Below are 20708 nucleotides of genomic sequence, written 5' to 3' on the forward strand. Positions count from 1 at the left end.
AGTATGAATGTTCGCTGGGAATCAAATCCATGACCTTGGTATTGTTTAGCAGCTGAGCTACAGGAAAGAGTCCAAGATGGCACAGAATTGCAGGTACAGTATACCTTCTAAAGGACACACTCACATTTGTTCTGTTCCAAACCCTAGTGTGCTGCCTACGTAAGCAGTATTTTAGGGTAGCATTTTAAGGCATTGAAGTCACACTCCCAACATGAAGAGGCAGGGAAATTATACCGCCTACGAAGATAGTTATTCTGGCTAGATGCATTTGCCCTCAGTATTATATGAATTTCCTACATTTTTCATTCAAAAGTTTAAGGTCGGCACACTTTTTTATATTTATTTATTTTTGTTCATCTCACAATTCAAATAATCACAAATGATTTGCATATATTACTAAAAATAAAGCAAAATTTGTATTATAACAGAATAATAATATAGTATACGTTTCTATCGCTTACAATGTCATTGTTTTGTGGAAAAGCTGATTTAAAAAAAAGTATTAATAAGAAGATAGTAATAGTATGATGTATATCTGAAGCAACATTTATTCTTATTATTATTGATAATCAATGCTAAATAATTAATTTCTACATTATTTAATAAGTTATTTACTTAGAACAGGGGTGTCTAAACTCTGTCCTGTAGGGCCGGTGTCCTGGAGCTAATCAAGCTCTTACTGGATATACTAGAAAACTTCCTGGCAGGTGTTAAAGCAAGTTGGAGATGAACTATGCAGGACACTGACCCTCCAGGACTGAGTTTGGACACCTCTGACTTGGAATGTTGACTGCATTGTGTTGTGCTTCATACTTAACATAAAATTAATGTCTGTAAAATAATTAATAAATATATCTAAGTAAAAATGGTAACACATACACACTTACAGTCTATATATCTGATGTTGTGTTCACACCACACATGACATTTGCAAATAAATCATGCTATTTGCACATAGTTTACCCACTTCATCTGCACAAATTAGCTTCATTCACATGTGAAATTCACTTTACATTAGATGCGGATTCGCATCATGGGCGGGCATCTCGCTTTGATGCTAAATGGCTAACATGGATTTTATTGAGAGAGTAGTTGTGTTTATGTGCTTTAGGAAGGCTGAAAAACAGTGTATATTTGTTCGGCGCTGTTTCAGGGTCCACTTGATTCTTTCAGAGGTGCACCCAGCTCTGTGAGTTCATTGACTTCTCCAGAAGCCTTATCTGGAGGATGAAAGCTTTCAGCGGTGGTTCAGATTGAGCAGAGCCCAGTTTTATGAGCTGTTTCCGGCGTCGACAAGAGGATCTCCCCTCGGGACACCAACAACAAGCACTACGTCATAATCATGCCCCTACAGTAGCGAGCTTCTGATTGGTTAACTGAGTTGGTTTTTTCAAACTCGAGTGATTTGCAGGATCGCTATGCAGGATGTCTGTTCACTTCTTTGCTTTGACTTAATATATAAATCACTCGTGCTGTGTGCTTCATCCGCGTCTGGTATGAACGCACCATAACACTGCCTTACTTGGTTGCTGGACTATAAATACAAGAAATACAAAATACTTACTACTGTCTATTTAGAAACTGCTTTTACCATGACTTCAGTGATTTTAAAAGTTATTATTATTAAAAATAATTATTGCCTAGTTACATTTCACCCAAACTGTATATAAAGCATACTTTTAGACGCAAAGTGTGTATTGTCAAGTATGTTTACCTATACATGAAACTGATCCTCTGCTTTAAACCCATCCAAGTGTGGTTTATTCACTTCCCCCATTTTCAATTCCTGCCAGTACCAGGAATCGAACCTGCAACCCTTCGATTTCAAGTCCAGCTCTCTAAACATTAGGCCACACAAAAAAGCATAAGTGGATTGGTGAAGTAAATAGAATAAATACACTCTACAAGTGTGTGATTTGGATGTGGCATACCATTAGCTTAGCAACATACTAGTCTACTTTCCCATTGTATCTGTTAATAAAAAAATATAATTCTTTTTCATAAGGCAGCAGCTCTGTTTTTTTGGAGCTGATCCATTTTTTGATACCAGTATTAAAAAAGCCAAAACCTAATTTCATCTGAACGTCAGTAGTCCTCACAAGTGAACTTGTGGTCACCAAGACTATACCGCAGTCATGCTTGAGCAATGCAGTCACTGAGTCAGCACAGAAATCCATAGAGTGGTCGAGCAGTCATCAATCAATGTCTACACACACACACACACACACACTCCATATCAACCCTACTGTAGTCTTGAAACACACTCACAGGACAGTCTAAAACCAACAAATTTTGAAACTTAACACATAAAAACACACACATATGTAAAAAAAATATAATAATAATAAAAAAAAAAAAACATGACATCAACCGCAGGATCCTCTGGCAGACAAACATTTACTGGAAAGCAGGATTGTGTGAAACCGATTGGCTTGCATTGGAAAGAGCTGAACAGTTCTAGTTTTTGGAAAAGCCCAACTAAACTAATCCTGAACCAAATGTCTTTTTCAATTCTCTGTGTTTACTGGGGAACATCCGTGCGGGTCGATCGAGTGTGATATGTACAAAAATGTCCATAAAAGGGCTCCATCTGAACGCAGACGAGAGGCAGCTGCAACAATAGGCAGACATAATTTGTCTGTCATGAGGAGTATTATTTATATCCAAGGTCTAGACTACATCACAGTCACAGAACAGGGTGTGGAAACTTCTGTGAACGTCTCTCCAACGGTGCGTGAAAAGTCGCAGGATATGGAGAATGTCTACCTTCAGGCGATTGTCATCATTTCCAAGATCATTTCCAAACCATTTCACCGTGCAAAGAAAAAAAAAAACGTCGACTGATAACTTTGTTTTGCTTTGACGCAGCGAGTGTTTGTTTCCTTCAGCGGCTGAATAATTAGCACTGAATAAATAGATAAATAAGCACAGACGAGCAAACGAATAAATGCAGTGTCGACCTTAATGAGCAGGCTCGTTAGATTGGGTGATTGCTGTTTGGAGTTAGTTTAATTCGATCTGCCTCTCTAATCCCACAGCCGGCGATGCTTCATTGTTCGCCGCAGCTCTTACAAAAACAGACGTTAGCTCATTTGAATTTGAGAGGTATAACTATTGATCTGGCACAAAGGGAATTACTATGTGTTCTGAGTGAAAACAAATTACGGCGGTTTGTCCCAATCCTAATAAAGAAAAGCAGCAATGCATTTGGTGGAAGTTTCTACCAGTCTGTATTGCAGAAATGAGCATGTATAGAGATATACTGAGGCAATTATCTGCTCTGATTGAGGGAAAGGTAAAAGTGGTGTGAATGTAAGGCGCAAAATTAACTTTCTGCTGATGGATGGTGAATTCTAAGCACTGAATGCTCTGATATTCTGGTGGGAAAGATCTTATTTTTCTTTTTACTTAGTGGAAAAAAACAGATCAAAGTATGTAAGATGCATTGTAAATGAGATGTACTTTAAGGATTAATATGTGCAGCATGCTTTCCTTCATAACAAAATAAACACACAATGATAACAGTAAGAAACAACAGTAGATGAGAAAGCATCAAACGCAAATCTGAAAGTATCCAAAGAAAATGTGCTTTTGTAATTTGAGTCACATCATGTTTATTTACAGTATATAGCACGGTATGCAATCTTCTTGTGTCGGTGTTGCTTTCATTTACGCCCCATTTGTGAGCATCAATGCTTGACGGGGTTGAGCCTGAAGGTGGGGTGGATGCAATCCTCATAACAATGAAATTAGACGGCAATTATCTACTGTCTGAGCTGGGGTATTTTCATAAAGCGATCCAATTGGCTGACGATTCTGTTGGCGCGTAAAAAAGTTGAGAGTTCCAAACTTCTGCAGCAACGGATTCACAATTCAGTTCAGCTGAAGTGACCCATTCAAAGTGAATGGCAAGCATTGACACTGACACAGTGTGTAAGGCGTTAGAATTACAACTTCAGCTATTGTGCAAACAAACTTTGACTAGACCTGATTCTCTTCATAATCAATTTTGAAAAAAAATATGTTTTAAAAAAAATAAAAAATAAATATATATATATATATATATATATATATATATATATATATATATATATATATATATATATATATATATATATATGCTTGACATATTGACGTTATATTATATTTACATATTTGCAATATTTTTTGCTTATAGCAGTATAAAATGTGATTTATTACAGTTAATTTACAATTATAATTGTAAAGCAACACTTTTCTTTCACGTAAAGTCAAATAATTTATTTAAAGCAACAGATCCACTCACTTTTTTAAGTAAAGTCTGCTAACTTTTTTATGCAAGTATACTTGACTTAGAAAGTATGGGGTTACAGAAAAACAGCGGAGGTTATGTTTAGGCTTGTGATAGGATAAAGGATGTTAAGATTATTAGTAATAATAATAATAATAATAATAATAATAATTAGTCTAACTTAAAATACTAAATCAGCATATTTGAATGATTTCTGGAAAATCACAACATTGAAGTTGTTTGGTTCTAGTTTGCACAACAAAATCTTTGCACTTAACACCTACAAATTACATCATAGAATACCTCTTCTCCTGTTTCATTTTATACATGTGTATCAATTTATGGTTATCTATTGTGTCAAAACCTTGTGAGGTGCTAAACATGTCTTTCAAGTAGTTCAATATTTCAAGTTTTTATATTTTCAATATGCCAAAATTGTATTCTATGTTACATTTAAACTGCAATACTACTTAATTATACTTTAAGCAATAACCCCTTTTTATAAAGAAGAAACTGCTTTCTCGGTGCAAAAATGTTTTGTGTTTTTTAAGTGTTTTGGATTGCTATACATATAAATATATAGGCATTTTTAATATGACAGTAGACGGAGCTGGGAAAAATCTGCAAGCCAGGTCTTAAACTTGGGTCACCCGAAAGTGCACTATATGTCGGCGCCGATAGTTTTAGAGTTTCATTCATTACCTCAGTTTAATTAAGTCAGAAGTGAACTCTGAGAAGAAAAGAGTGTTGAAAGACTGTTTTATAGGCTGGTGTGGGTCTGATGTCTTACTCTGTGTGGGTCATGCTCAGCTCCTCTCCGTCGGGCCTCCAGCTCGTCATATGCTGGAGCTGTTCCCTCCCGACGAGCCTGAAGATACTCCCTTCTCAGTTGCTGGATACGGTCCATACTGCTGCAAAAAAAAAAAAAAAAAAAAAAACACACACACAACTCACTTAGTTCAAATAATAGGCCAATCCAGTAACTACAGTTGAAGTCAGAATAATTAACTGAAATATTACACCATTATTTTTTCCCCCATTTTTTGTTTAACAGAGAGAAGATTTTTTTCAACACATTTCTAAACGTAATAGTTTTAATAACTCATTTCTAATAACTGAGTTATTTCATCTTTGCCATGATGACAGTAAATAATATTTGACTAGATATTTTTCAAGATACTTCTATACAGCTTAAACTGATATTCAAAGGCTTAACTAGGTTAATTAGGCAGGTTAGGGTAATTAGGTAAGTTATTGTATAACGATGGTTTGTTTTGTAGACTATCAAAAAATATATATAGCTTAAAGGGGCTAATAATTTTGACCTTAAAATGTTTTTTTTTTTTTTTTTAATTATAGCTGATTTTATTCTAGCCGAAATAAAACAAATAAGACTTTCTTCAGAAGAAAAAAAATATTAACAAACATACTGTGAAAATTTCTTTGAAAACTTAACATAATTTGGGAAATATTTAAAAAAGAAAAAAAAATCAAAGGTGGTTTAATAATTCTTCAATTTCAACTGTCTTTTAGAAAAATCTCTAATGAATTCTTGTTCAAAGGGAAACTCTAACTACATGAAGCTGATTTTATAGTGCCTATTTTCATTTCTGCTGTACGCTTTCAATGTTTTTGTGCTATGTTGGTTGTATATGTTTTATTTGTTGTTGTCTATTTTTGATAACTTGTAACCCAAGGTATGTATGACACAATGATCAACAACTGTTGTTTTATTGAGCTTTATAAATCAAGTAAAAGTAAAGTAAAAGTAAAACAAAATAAATAAGTGAATATGTGATAAAACACATAAAAAAATAATAATAAACATAAAATATAAAAATATAAAATATTTCAGTGATTTAAAGCTGAAATTAATCATATTGAAAGCATATGAAAGTGCAATAATAAATAAATACAACTTTTTATTCATTAAGGATCTATATATTGATAAAAAGTTACAGCAAAAAAAGCTTATATTTTGTTAAAGAGTAATACATTGTTTCAAAAGCTGTTATTTTGAACTTCCTCTTCACCAAATTACTCTGAAACATAAAATGTATAAAAAGACATATAAAGAAAGGTTTTTCAATAATAATTAAAATAAGAACCATTAGCAATGATTAATCACCGACACAAATTGATCATAAAAGGGCAACAGCTCAGCATATAACACTATTTTCTGAAACAAACTTTGGACCAGTGTTGTTTTAAATGCTGTTTTTAAATAAATCAAGACATTCTTGCTCTGTTAAACATCATTTGGGAAATATTTGAAAAAGAAAAAAAAATCAAAGGGGGTTTAATAATTCTGATTTCAACTGTATGTCTAAAAAGACAAACTCTAATGATTTTCTATTTAAAAATATAAAATTAAATTAAAATTAAAAATATAAAATATAAAAATTATTTTAGAAAATATTCCAGTGATTAAAAGCTAAATTTTATTATATTGAAAGCATACAGAAACCACAATATAAAGCAATAATGAATAAAACAATAATAAAAAAATAAATCAATAAATAAATAAATGTTTCATTCATTAAAAAAGAAAGGTTTTTCAATATTAATTCAAATAAGAACCATTAGCAATGATTAATCACAGACCCAAATTGATTAAAAAAAGGGCAACAGCTCAGCATAAAACACTTATTTCTGAAAAAAAAAAACTTTTGACCAGTGTTTGTTTAAGTGCAGGTTTTTTTTTTTTTTTTTGATTAAATCAAGTGCGCAGCTCCACTTAGTGAAGCTCCATCTATCCCTTGTGACATTTGAACCTGTAATCTTTAGCTTACCACCCTGGATCTTCAAAGACAAGGCTCTTACATCCACACACGGTCTCCTACGCATAAACGCTATTTCCCAACATACACATTTATAGACTTCAGTCTTATGCACAAGATAACACACAGCACTTGACCCCGGCCCACTCACACCCATTCAGAACAAAGAGCCACTATCGATCTGACCTACACATCATGTGACGGATAAAAAGAAAAAAACCTCCAGGAGCCCAGTATATCAGACTGCTGATATGTCCGAATTGTAGACACTTATGAAAGCTGTGGAAAACTCCATCATCCACACTTATCAGGAACCACACCGTGATGACAACTGAGTTAAAGCAGACAGAAAGACTCAATTCTGTCACAGATAATCAACAGCTCTTTCTTACAGGCCACTTCAGATCTAGCCAGAATTGTACCATCACACATACAGAGAAAATTCAACACATTTTTCTCATTTAAGGGGGAAAACTACACTGTTAAAAGCGCTTTATTACTTTACTTATAAAATGTGAGTAAACCTATTGCACTACAAGCGATAAGTTGACTTTACTTTTTAAAAAAGTGAGTAAACCTGTTGTAAAACCTGGGATTGTTAAGTTGGTTGGCTTATTTTTTTTAATAATTATTCTGATTTTATAAATTTTCTTTTCTTAACTACTACTACTACTACTAATAATAATAATAATAATAATAAAGAAAACGAATGAATGAATGAATGAATATAAAATTAAAATATAAAATTAAATTAAAATTAAAAATATAAAATATAAAAATTATTTTTTTGCAGCTGGAGGGGCCTCTGCTGTGTCAAACATATACTACTACTACTACTAATAATAATAATAATAATAATAATAAAGAAAACGAATGAATGAATGAATGAATAATAATAATAATATTAATAATAATAATATTATAATATTGAGGCGACATAGTGGCTCAGTGGTTAGCACTGTCACCTCACACAAAGAAGGTTGCTGGTTCGAGTCCCGCCTGGGTCAGTTGGCATTTCTGTTTGGAGTTTGCATGTTCTCCCCGTGTTGATGTGAGTTTCCTCTGGGTCCTTCGGTTTCCCCCATGGTCCAAAGACATGCACTATAGGTGAATTGAATAAACTAAATTGGCCATAGTGTATGTGTGTTGCAGTTGGTTGCAGCTGGAGGGGCCTCTGCTGTGTCAAACATATACTGGATAAGTTGGCAATTAATTCTGTTGTGGCAACCCCAGGTTAATAAAGGGATTAAGCCGAATGAAAATGAATGAATGAATGAATGAATAATAATAATTACAATAAAAACAAAAAGTGAGTTAAAGCACTTAGTGAGTTATATTAATCTGGGGTCACCACAGCGGAATGAACCAAAAACAAATATTATATATATATATATATATATATATATATATATATATATATATATATATATATATATATATATAATGTTTGTTTGTTTTTTACCTATTTTAACTTGTTTTCTGCTGTCCAATGTAAAAGGAGATATTTAGCATAATGTTCAAGCTGCTCTTTTCCATGTAATGGGAACTAAAAAGTTACTCTAAAATAAATACATATATAAATAAAATAAATAAAGAGGTCAAATGGCTTTAATTAGGGGAAAAAAAAAATCCTGAAAGAGATAATATACATTACTCAGCATGATTAAGTACACCCCATTTTGAAAATTAATATTTGCATCCATTTATCAGTGAATACAGGCTATGTATTTAGGTGCATTTAAACTAAATAGATTTATTAAACAGATATTTATTAAAATAATATTTTAGTTACCGAACATATTTAGAAATTGAAAGATCATACAATTAAATTTTAAGAAAAATCCTACAGAATCTAAAACAAAAATTGAACAAGATAAAAAAAAAATGCTTCTCTTTATTTTTTCTCTTTTATAAATTTGTATTTATTATTTTTCTATAACATAAATTTGGGTGTACTCGTTTTTGAACCGTTATCGTATAAGTTATTTTGTTAGATAAGCTCCAGAATTGGCTTCAGTACTGACTAATGTAATGTATATGCACAAATATAATATTGTATAGCTTCCTGTTAAAAATATGAATTTAAAAGAGATTTGTGAGGGGTGTACTTATATATGCTGAGCACTGTATAGGTATTTTGCATTGTTTTTGTTGTCGCTATGTAATGGTGTCGATGACTTATTCTCTAAATAGACACATTACAAAATGTTTTTATTAATGTTATTATTATCAATGTTATATGCTATTATTGCACACTACAATATGCAATGGATGATAATAGTTAAACATGGCAGTTTGTTTATTATTTAGGTTGCTGAAAGAATCATTTTCTCCTGTTTTGTCGGGTTTCACTCTGGTGTTTGTCCATTTCTGTAAGGATGTCAGAAGCACTTCTATAATCATGCGCACATTATTTTAAAAAAAGTTTGTTATTTCTAATATAGATGTGTGGCAAGCACACGCAAACTCTCTAGAGAAAGTGAAACAGCTTGTGCTTTAGACGTCCTTGTAAACAACAACGGGACACAGGGTAGATTCTGCTCTTTTTCTTGGCTTTGTGGTGGTTCATCAAGACGATGACAAGGTTTGTTTAACCTCGGGTCGACCATGGCTCATTATATTCATGTATTATTACAGTGTAATGTCTGTGTATTTTAAAAAATAGTGCTTCTTTTGTTTTCATGCTCCTGGCTTGTGCACGCATTAGTGACGTATCTCTGTAAAACAATAGCATCCAGCTGTGCATATAAATCTGCCTTTTGTTGTGCTAGGTAATCTTTTGCAAGGGCACACAAAAAGTGGTAAGGTACAGTTCGATTTTAGGTTTTTTTTGACAGTGGAAACAGCCATAAAAAGTGTACCGTACCGTACCATCCTGTGTTGTACACAGCATTTCTTTACAAATTTTGGCTAGACATGCATAACTAAACAATCGCTTTTTTCTGCTCTGTGTGACTAGGATCATTGTGACTGCACTTCCATCGTTTTTAAAAATGCACCAAAAAATGCCAAATGGAATCTGAAAAAGGTTATTTTTTGTGAACTATCCCTTCAATACCACACCACCAGTCCAAAGCTCAATAAACATCTCTGCTTTTCCAGACACAGCAAAAATGGCGCGCTTATCAAACGTTCAAGAGGAAAATGTGTGATATTTCTCCCGCTCAAATATTGTGTTGTGCCACAGAACTGTGGAAGTGTGACTGGGGAGATAAAGTCCTGTCAGTCATCTAACACACAAACAGCAAAATCAATCTCTCAATGCCTGGCTAACACAAACACAACCTTTCCACAACTGTTGCATCCCATTGTCAACACACATATCTGAACAGCATCTCAGCAAGGGGTAAATGCAGTGATCAGACGCTGTGGATGAGAATCCTATTCGAAACTTTACATGTCAGACGGTCATTTTTCAGGGCATCAACCCCTGGGGCGAAATGTTATCCGTCTGCGGACTATGAATGTGCAGCTGAAAATAAAAGGCAGCAGATGGTGATATGAGGAAACACAATAAGTTAAAAGACTGTAAGCTCAATAAAGACATTGTTTTGATAACCTGAATGGGATGAAGCCAACAATTACAATGGTACTGTAAAATAGAGGAAACACATTGCAGAACTCCCCAAAAAAAAGCAAACACAGTCTCTTCAATTACAGGCACGCCACCATAAAAAAGCAGTAAATCACATCTCTCCAATGAGTTGTTTTGTCTTAAAGGAATAGTTCACCCAAAGATGAAAGCCCTGTGATCATTAGTTCCAAATCTGCTTAAGTTCCTTTCTTCTGTTGGATATAAAAATAATATATTTAAACAAAAAAAATGTTGGAAACCTGTAGCTACTGAATCCCATGGTATTGTTTTTATTTTTATTTTTTATTTTTTTATCGGATTTTGTTTTGTTTGTTTATACTGAATGCTATATCTATTTTCGTTGGCTTTTTACAGTTTTTCTCATTCACTTTGATGCGTTTCTCACAACACCAGTGCATTTCTACACAACAGTTAATGCATTTCTCAAAACAATTAGTACAAACTGCAAAACCTAGCTGATAACCAGCAAAAGCGCGTCACAAGCTCAAAATGGATAGTTCATTCCTCAAAAGCAAGTATTGATGTCAATCAAAGTGTCAGTGTCATCAAAATGAAAAGTCCTGACAGCATTGTTTATGAACAAGATAGTCAAATGGCTTTGTCGTTTTCATTATGACAGTTTACTCTGTACATTTTTTCAGTGCAAAACAGTCAGATTTTGTTGACACTTCCTGAAAATGCTCAAGACAGCACTATATTCTATTTGCACAGCCATTTGAAAACTACAGTAAAGTTAGACATCACTGCATTGAGTGAGTTCCCCTTCGGTTGGGGAACTTCAGTGCCATGAATGGGAGGATTCGGATCAGAAGCCGCTTATCTGGAGAGTATTGAACGGGCCAATGAATGAAATTAATTGGCAGCGTAAGCTTGCGCAGGTGTGCGACATCTGCAATTATCTCAGCATATAAGCACACCTGAAGCCAGCAGACGCCATCCTTTTCGCTTCAGATCCTTTCTGAGTGAGTCGATGAGGGTTCCTCTTGCTGATCAGCACTTCAGAGCGAACGAGTGTGTCTCCCGGTCCAGAGTGGGTCTTCGCGGTGGCAGACGGTCGAGCTGGGTTACTCCCTTGCCTGCGGTTCTTTGGGTCCGGTCCTCCAGAGCGGTGCGTATAGTTGCAACTTTCCTAAAAGAGCAACACAGTCGTGCAGCACGTCCTTTTCAGGATGGCGCTCCGACTGTGCGTTTCTGGATGCGGGGGTTTCCTGTCTCCGGATGATGGACACGATCACTGCATTGCATGTTTGGGGGTCCAGCATGTTAATGCGGTGCTCGCGGGCGGTTCATGTCGTCATTGCGATGCCATGACCGTTGCACAGCTAAGATCGCGGCTAACTTTCGCAAGAGAGCGAGCCACCCCAGTTGCCTCCTGTTCTAAAAAAGCAGCGGGCGCTCGGGCAGATCTGAGGGTTTCAGCGGGAGCTAATCCGCCGCCCACGGGCTCGCGGACCTCTCGCTCCTCACGGCGCTCCATCCAAGCTTCGGGTGGTGAGAGTGATCCGTCTAACCAGATGGTAGCTCTCACACTCGCTGACACCGGAGATCAGATGTCCTCCGCGGCATCGGAGGGTGGGCTTTCACTGTCCGACGAAGATCCGGACCCACTCGCCCCCTCCGGGCAGGTGAGCGCTGTCAAATCGGATCCTGAAGCGGACATGTTAGCCGTGCTTTCCCGGGCTGCTTCGGCCGTGGGGTTGGAGATGGTTTATCCCCCAGCTCTGCGGCCGGACCGACTAGATGGGTGCTACGTAGAGGACCAGAAGGCGAAGCCTTCGAAGCCTCTCGTCCCCTTCTTCCCGGAAGTGCACAGTAGGCTCACGCAGTCCTGGAGGGCACCTTTCTCTGCCCGTGCTGCGAGTGCCTCCGCCCTCACCGCCCTTGACGGCGGAGCTGCCAGGGGGTATGAGGCGATCCCGTCAGTGGAGCGCGCTATCGCGGTCAATCTTTGTCCGCGCGGCGCCTCTACGTGGCGGGGTTTGCCCCGCCTCCCGTCCAAAGCCTGTAGGTTGTCTGCCTCCCTCTGAGCCAGAGCTTATAAGGCTGCGGGCCAGGCTGCTTCTGCTTTGCACGCGATGGCCACCTACCAGCGCTACCAAGCGCAGGCGCTGGCCGAGCTGCACGAGGGCGGGTCCAACCCAAGCTTATTACATGAGCTGCGCACCGCGACCGACTATGCTCTTCGGACTACTAAGTCCGCCGCGTGTGCGCTGGGGAGGACGATGTCCACACTTGTGGTTCAGGAACGCCACCTCTGGCTAAACCTGGCCGATATGCGCGACGTTGACAAAGTTCGCTTTCTTGACTCGCCCATATCCCAGGCTGGCCTGTTCGGCGACACCGTCGGTGAATTCACCCAGGAATTCAAGGCGGTGAAAGAGCAGTCGGATGCGATGGGCAATGTCATCTATCGGCGTGGCCGTAAGCCCGCTCCGCCCACCGAGCCATCCACCTCCGCTGTTCCTCGCCGAGGGCGCCCGCCAACGAGTGCTGCCCCGCCCCCGCCTGCGCCTCCGGCCAAGCGGGCGCGGCGTTCACCTCGAAAGCAGGCAGCCCCTCCTGCCCAGGGCGCCGTTAAGTCCGGTAAACGGACCGCGAAGCGTCCCTGAGACAGGCCATCCGGAGAAGAGGAAACTTGCTCTTTCCCCGCTGGAGGGCGGGGCCCCGATAACAACGGTACTTTTCAGTGCCACCAAAACATCAGTAAAAGAGCACTTTTTCCCTTCCCCGGATGTGACTGCACGAGTTCTGCCAGTCCGGGACGCGCTGCCTTCCGGCTCGCAGACTCTACGTGCTTCGCCAGTGGCTCACGAGTGCTGGGGGGACGGTCTCCCTTCCCTCAGCCCTCCAGCCCCCTCTCCGGAGTCAGGGTGCGGAGCCAGAGCGAATCGCTCTCCTCCAGCTCTTCCGCGAGACCCTCGTGCTTCCCGGATCAGCACACCCACTCCGCGCTGCCCCACCGCTGGTACGTCAGCGATTGTAGCGATGACTCCATTAGCGAGGGCTCTGGATGGGCTCTGCCTGGTTAGCGCGGGCCAGCCCCTCGCGGTGGCTCATACGCACAATCAGACTCGGTTACGCGATTCAGTTCGCGAAACGGCCCCCCAAGTTTACGGGCGTGTATTTCTCCAGGGTCAACCCCCTGTCCGCCCCTGTCTTGCGAGAGGAGATTGCTGCCCTCCTGGCGAAGGGTGCAATCGAGCCGGTTCCTCCAGCCGAGATGGAGAGTGGGTTTTACAGCCCATACTTCATCGTACCCAAAAGAGCGGTGGGTCATGGCCAATCCTAGATCTGCGCGTTTTGAACCGCTGTCTGCACAAGCTGCCGTTCAGAATGCTCACGCAGAGGCGCATTCTCCAATGCGTTCGTCCTCGGGATTGGTTTGCAGCCATAGACCTGAAGGACGCGTATTTCCATGTCTCCATTCTTCCACGCCACCGCCAATTTCTGCGGTTTGCGTTCGAGGGTCGAGCGTGGCAGTACAAGGTCCTCCCCTTCGGGCTCTCTCTGTCTCCGCGGGTTTTCACCAAACTCGCGGAGGGTGCCCTAGCGCCCCTTCGGCTCGCGGGCATTCGCATGCTCGGTTATCTCGACGACTGGCTGATTTTAGCCCACTCGCGGGAGCAATTGATTATGCACAGGGACGAGGTGCTTCGGCATCTCCGCCTACTGGGGCTTCAGGTCAACCGAGAAAAGAGCAAACTCGCCCCCGTGCAGAGGATTTCTTTTCTCGGGATGGAGCTGGACTCGATCACCATGGTAGCGCACCTCTCCGAGGAACGCGCTCGCCTGTTGCTGAACTGTCTGAGGGAGCTCGACAGCAAACTAGTGGTCCCACTGAAGTTCTTTCAGAGGCTCCTGGGGCATATGGCATCCGCAGCCGCCGTCACGCCGCTCGGGTTGCTCCATATGAGACCACTTCAGCACTGGCTTCACGATCGGGTCCCCAGACGCGCATGGCACGCGGGCACACACCGGGTCTCGGTTACTGCGCTGTGTCGCCGCGCCCTCAGCCCTTGGAACGACCCCTCGTTCCTACAGGCCGGTGTGCCTCTAGGACAGGCGTCCAGCCATGTTGTTGTTTCAACAGACGCTTCCAACACGGGTTGGGGGGCCGTGTGTCGCGGGCATGCGGCTGCGGGCCTCTGGAAGGGTGCCCAGCTGCATTGGCATATCAATCGCCTAGAGCTGTTGGCAGTGTTCCTCGCTCTCCACCGCTTTTTACCGGTGCTGGAGCGGCAACACGTGCTGGTCAGGACGGACAGTACGGCGGCGGCGGCGTATATCAACCGCATGGGGGGTATGCGCTCTCGCCGCATGTCTCAGCTCGCCCGCCGTCTGCTCCTCTGGAGTCACCCGCGGCTGAAATCGCTGCGCGCCATTCACATCCCAGGCACGCTCAATCGTGCAGCCGATGCGCTCTCACGACAGCTGTTACGCCCTGGAGAATGGAGACTCCACCCCGAGTCTGTCCAGCTGATATGGGCGCGATTCGGGGAGGCCCAGATCGATCTGTTTGCTTCCCCCGAGAACGCTCACTGCCAGTTGTTTTTTTCCCTGACCGAGGGCTCTCTCGGCACGGATGCACTGGCCCACAGCTGGCCTCGGGGCATGCGCAAGTATGCGTTTCCCCCAGTGAGCCTGCTCGCACAGTTTCTGTGCAAGGTCAGGGAGGACGAGGAACAGGTTCTGCTAGTTGCGCCCCTTTGGCCCAACCGGACCTGGATATCAGAGCTCTCACTCCTCGCGACGGCCCTCCCCTGGCGGATCCCTTTGAGGAGGACCTACTCTCTCAGGGACAGGGCACCATCTGGCACCCTCGCCCCGATCTTTGGAACCTCCACGTGTGGTCCCTAGACGCGAGGAAGACTTAGGTAACCTACCGACTGCGGTGGTTAATACCATCACTCAGGCTAGAGCCCCCTCCACGAGGCGCGCCTACGCCCTGAAGTGGAGTCTATTCACTGAATGGTGCGTCTCTCGCAGAGAAGACCCCCGAATTGCCAGATTAGTGTTGTGCTCTCTTTCCTTCAAGAGAAGTTGGACAGCAGGCTGTCGCCCTCCACTCTCAAGGTTTACGTGGCCGCCATCTCCGCTTATCATAGCGCGGTAGCTGGCGGCACCGTGGGAAAGCATAACCTGGTCATCCAGTTCCTTAGGGGTGCTAGGCGAATTAATCCATCTCGCCCCCCTCTCATGCCCTCTTGGGATCTCGCCCTCGTTCTCACGAGTCTGCGATCCGATCCCTTTGAGCCACTCGAATCAGTATCTCTAAGATTTCTGTCCCTGAAGACAGCTCTGCTGGTTGCGTTGGCCTCCATCAAGAGGGTCGGGGACCTGGAGGCATTTTCGGTCAGTGACTCGTGCCTGGAATTCGGGCCGGATTACTCTCACGTTATCCTGAGACCCCGCCCCGGTTATGTGCCCAAGGTTCCTACCACCCCCTTTAGAGATCAGGTAGTGAACCTGCAAGCGCTGCCCCCGGAGGAGGCAGACCCAGCCCTTTCTTTACTTTGTCCAGTTCGCGCTCTGCGCATTTATGTGGACCGTACTCAGAATTTTAGATCATCTGAGCAGCTCTTTGTCTGTTATGGCGGTCGGCAGCAGGGAAGTGCCGTATCGAAACAAAGATTATCCCACTGGATTGTGGATGCCATTTCACTCGCTTATTCGAGTCGAGGTCAGCCGTGTCCCCCGGGAGTACGTGCACACTCCACTCGGAGCGTTGCATCCTCTTGGGCGCGTGCACGCGGCGCCTCTCTAACAGACATCTGTAGAGCTGCGGGCTGGGCGACACCCAACACATTTGCAAGGTTTTACAATCTGCGAGTGGAGCCGGTTTCCTCAAGGGTATTAGGTAACCCTTTGGTGATTGAGGAGACAACTCGGTAGGGTGTTGAAACACGCTTGCTGCGCCATTCTCCCTAACACGGAGGTACGTGCGCCTTTTTATCTGTCAGTAAAGTTCCCCGTCAGGTGAGCCCTGCAGATTCCTCCGTGGCCCCCAGCACTGACTCAGTGGAGGAGTCACTTGCTGGCCCACTACGTTGTAGGTCTGCTCGCTGGTCAGCCCGCGTTTTGGGTATAGGTGCCTGCTATGCGTGATCCCCACTAGGCGATCCCATATGCTTATTCCGCCACGATTAAGTCCCCCCCCTGGGCGGACCCGTGTCTTCCCTCTCCGCTAACCACTCTTTTGCTATGCGTACTCCCCCTTTTTAGGGCTAGTCCATAGGTAAATTCTGCCATCTATCCCCCCCTTGGGTAACGGATGGCCTCCGCAGCGTCCTCCCTATCGGGATTGCACGCTTCCCAACGTACTGTCGTATTTCCTAGAATTATCTAGATGCTCACGACTTCCCAAAAAATATATCTAAATCCGTAAAACTTCTGTTGAAGTAGGATAAATTAGGGCCAGGGACACGTTGGAGGACCGCGCCCCCCATGATGTGGGTGCGTCACGCTTGCTTGACTATCTCCTCATCGGGGGTGTTGGTAAGGTGCAGTCATTATGGCGCTTTCCATATTCTCCCATTCATGGCACTGAAGTTCCCCAACCGAAGGGGAACGTTCGAGGTTACAGAAGTAACCCTTCGTTCCCCGAGGAGGGGAACGGAAGTGCCATATTCCGTCGCCATAATGACTGTCCCTTAGCTGTTTGAAAGTCTCTTCAGCTTAAAAGGATGGCGTCTGCTGGCTTCAGGTGTGCTTATATGCTGAGATAATTGCAGATGTCGCACACCTGCGCAAGCTTACGCTGCCAATTAATTTCATTCATTGGCCCGTTCAATACTCTCCAGATAAGCGGCTTCTGATCCGAATCCTCCCATTCATGGCACTTCCGTTCCCCTCCTCGGGGAACGAAGGGTTACTTCTGTAACCTCGAACGTTATCTGAGTACAAGACACTAAATATGTATGTTTCACATTTTTACTGCACATGCTCATTACAATCCTAATTTATTCCCAGCATTGTGCAAAAGAATAAATACATCCTTATTTACAACAAACATAAACTCCCTTTAGGTAGAGCAGTGCACAACTGTAAACAACATTGCAGTACATATTGGAACTGAGCCTACAACATACACATGTCTGTAAATCATTCATCAAATTGTTCAATTTTAAAAACATTTTCAGTAAAATAAAGATTTAAATTTGTTTAATAAAGTTAGTTTGACACATTTTGACAACTAGTTCACCATATTTGTATGTAATGACTCAAGTAATGAAATGAGGATTATTCGTTTTATGTAGAATGACTATTCAGCATTTACAAGTTTAGTTAATTTTGACAGACATGACAGAAGCAAATGATAATGTTCTAAAAAACAGAGAGTTGTATGAAAGCAATTAATGCATGTCCAAAAGCATCTACAATGTGTTGAAAAGATTGAGAAACTGCTACTAGGATGTGCACAAATGACTAATTGTTTTGAGAAATGCATTACCTGTTGTGCAAATATAGTGTTGTGAAAAATGCACTAAAGCGACTGATATAAACTGTAATTCAGCAAAAAATAAAAATAAAATAAATAAATAAATAAATAAAATAAAATAAATATATATACAAATTTATTTTTCAACTGTTTAAATGTATATATATATATATATATATATATATATATATATATATATATATATATATATATGTATGTATATATGTATGTATGTATGTATATAGATAGATGATAGATGATAGATTAGATAGATCTCTAACTTGAAACGTCGAAGAATTTAATTGTTTTTAATTAACCACCAAAATATTAAATAATACCATGATTAAAAACTATATTTACATTTGTTTTTACTTCAGATTCACAGATTATTGAGAAGATGCATGGTTAAGATGAATAATAATGCTATGATTTTTATAAAGCAGCAGTTTTACTGCATTAGATTAAATAAACACAGAACAACACCGAAACACCTCTGATTGGTTCAAAATCCCGCACAACATTTGATGGAACATTTTCATCATCAAATGTATCTGCACTTCCCCTTTTAAAGACTTAAAAACCACCGCATCTAGTTAAGTGGAGGTGTAAATATGTCCTTACAACTCTCGATGTGTTCTAAAAAACTCTCTCCCTGAAGAAAACAGACTTGTTTTCACAATAAAAACTACAACTCTACAACCAGAGAACAAGCAGTGCTTTCATCAAACACAAGAGTAGACTGAGCACTCCACAAAATTCCCTTCTTCTCCTTTCAGACGCAGCACACCAAAATTCAATTTACCTTTTTATTCCTCAAGTTCCTGACCAATCAGATTATCTGGAGAGAAAAGGATGAAAGAGTGTGTGTGAGAGAGAAGGAAAGGGAGAGAGAGGAACTTTGAGAACAGAGGATGAATTAGACAGTAGAGGGATTAGATTAAGACAAAACAAATTAACATGCCTTTTTTAAAAGCTCGTTAGGCAGACAGAACGAGTGCCAGGCATTCCAGAGGGATGATGCTGTGGGAACGCCGACCCGGCGGCCACACGCACACTCAACCCATCCTCAACCCAAAACAAACCAACCGTCTGTGCAGAACAACAACAAAAAACAGCTTGACCTCTCTCTCTCTCCATCACACGCTGTCCGCTTGTATGAATATAAATGCTTTAAAAGTGATATTTAATAGGACCTATCGACATCTATAGGATTGATTTCCACATAAACTACACACAGTTAAAGGCAAAAGCTACTAGCCCTGCTGTGAAATTTGTATCCTTTTTGAAATATTGAATGAAGTGGTGTTAAATGGTGTCAGAGAATTTTTACAGTATTTACCATAATACAGTTGTACAGAAACTTTACATACCCCTTGAAGAATTTGTTTAAATGTAAATAATTTGAACAAAATAAGAGAGATCATACAAAATGCATGCAAAATGTCTCAAGTAAGATCTCTCATATAAAATATGTTTACATATAGTTCACAGCACAAAACTCTGGCTCAAACTATTATTATTATTGCATGTTCTGCAGATTTGAAGGGGGTGAAAGGATTCAAATCTGCAGAAGATGCTGAAAAACTGAAAAATCTGCAGGAGATCGAAGAGTTTTCTGAAGAACAGCAGTCAGTTTAACTTTTTAGAACAAACAAGAGACTCATAAACAACCATCACAAAGCAGAAAAGGCACTCGTAGACCGCTTGAAAACCACACACATAATTGAAAACCAAGGGTATGTAAACTTTTGCAGGTTTTTTTTTTTTTTTTTTTTTGCAGTTTTCAGTGCAGTTTTCAATTAAAATAAATTAAATAAATTAAAATAAATAACATCAATTTTTTTAGTGCCCCCTTTTTTACGATTGGGTGCAGAACAGATTGCTGTACAAATACTTGCTTAATTGAAGTAACATTCCTAGTTAACCTAATTAACAGAGTTAAGACTTTAAAGCACTTTAAGCTGAATACTAGTTATCTTGCAAAATAACTAGAAACATATTAATCCCGGCATAGAAAATAAGATATTAGTTATTAAAACTATTATGTTTAAAAATGTGTTGAAAAAATATTCTCTACATTAGACAGTGTTCGGGAAATATTTTGAAAATAATACAAATTTCACAGGGGGCTAATTATTTTGACTTCAACTGTACATGCTATTTACAAACTATTGTAGAACAGCTTGTGCTGAACATAGTGTCATCTAACTTTAGCCATTAATATATTATTAATACAAGATCAAACTTTAGCGTTCAATTACTTTTTAACTCTCAGGGGCTATAAGATTAGGGTTATACTTTTTGATCCATCTGACAAATGGTTCAATAATTCAGTCTTAGACAATTTGTTTGCTTTTAATTTAAGTTGTGTATGCAATCTTGGTGTTCTTATTGATAGTCACCTAACATTAGACAAACATTTATCCTCTGTCATTGTCTCTCTTTTTGGGCAACACTTCATTTTTAAAGTGTTCTTGTTACACATGTTCCATGTACTTATTACAGTAATTACAAATAACTATTTATAATTACATGCAACTAACTCTAAACTCAACACATTGTAATCTTAACCATATACTGTAGTAGGTACATGTAGTTAATTAAATGACTAATAAGTAATTATTA

The 20708-nt window shown here is 40.5% G+C and overlaps 1 protein-coding gene across 4 annotated transcripts in view; it reads right to left on the reverse strand.

Moving 5' to 3' along the window:
* Positions 1 to 20708, reverse strand: part of pard3bb (par-3 family cell polarity regulator beta b) — a 702275-nt gene that overhangs the window by 112869 nt on the left and 568698 nt on the right. For 3 of the 4 annotated variants that reach the window (XR_015499247.1, XM_087267579.1, XM_087267581.1), the window contains one exon: positions 5061 to 5181. Coding sequence is in view for 3 of the 4 variants with exons in the window: in XM_087267579.1 (XP_087123705.1) it covers positions 5061 to 5181 (121 nt within the window). In the remaining variant the exon portion in view is untranslated. The remainder of the gene's footprint in view (positions 1 to 5060; positions 5182 to 20708) is intronic. The other variant, XM_087267580.1, reaches the window with a different exon arrangement.

This window comes from Danio rerio, chromosome 9 (genome assembly GCF_052040795.2).
Source record: "Danio rerio strain M-AB ecotype USA chromosome 9, GRCz13ab, whole genome shotgun sequence".
NCBI lineage: Eukaryota > Metazoa > Chordata > Actinopteri > Cypriniformes > Danionidae > Danio > Danio rerio.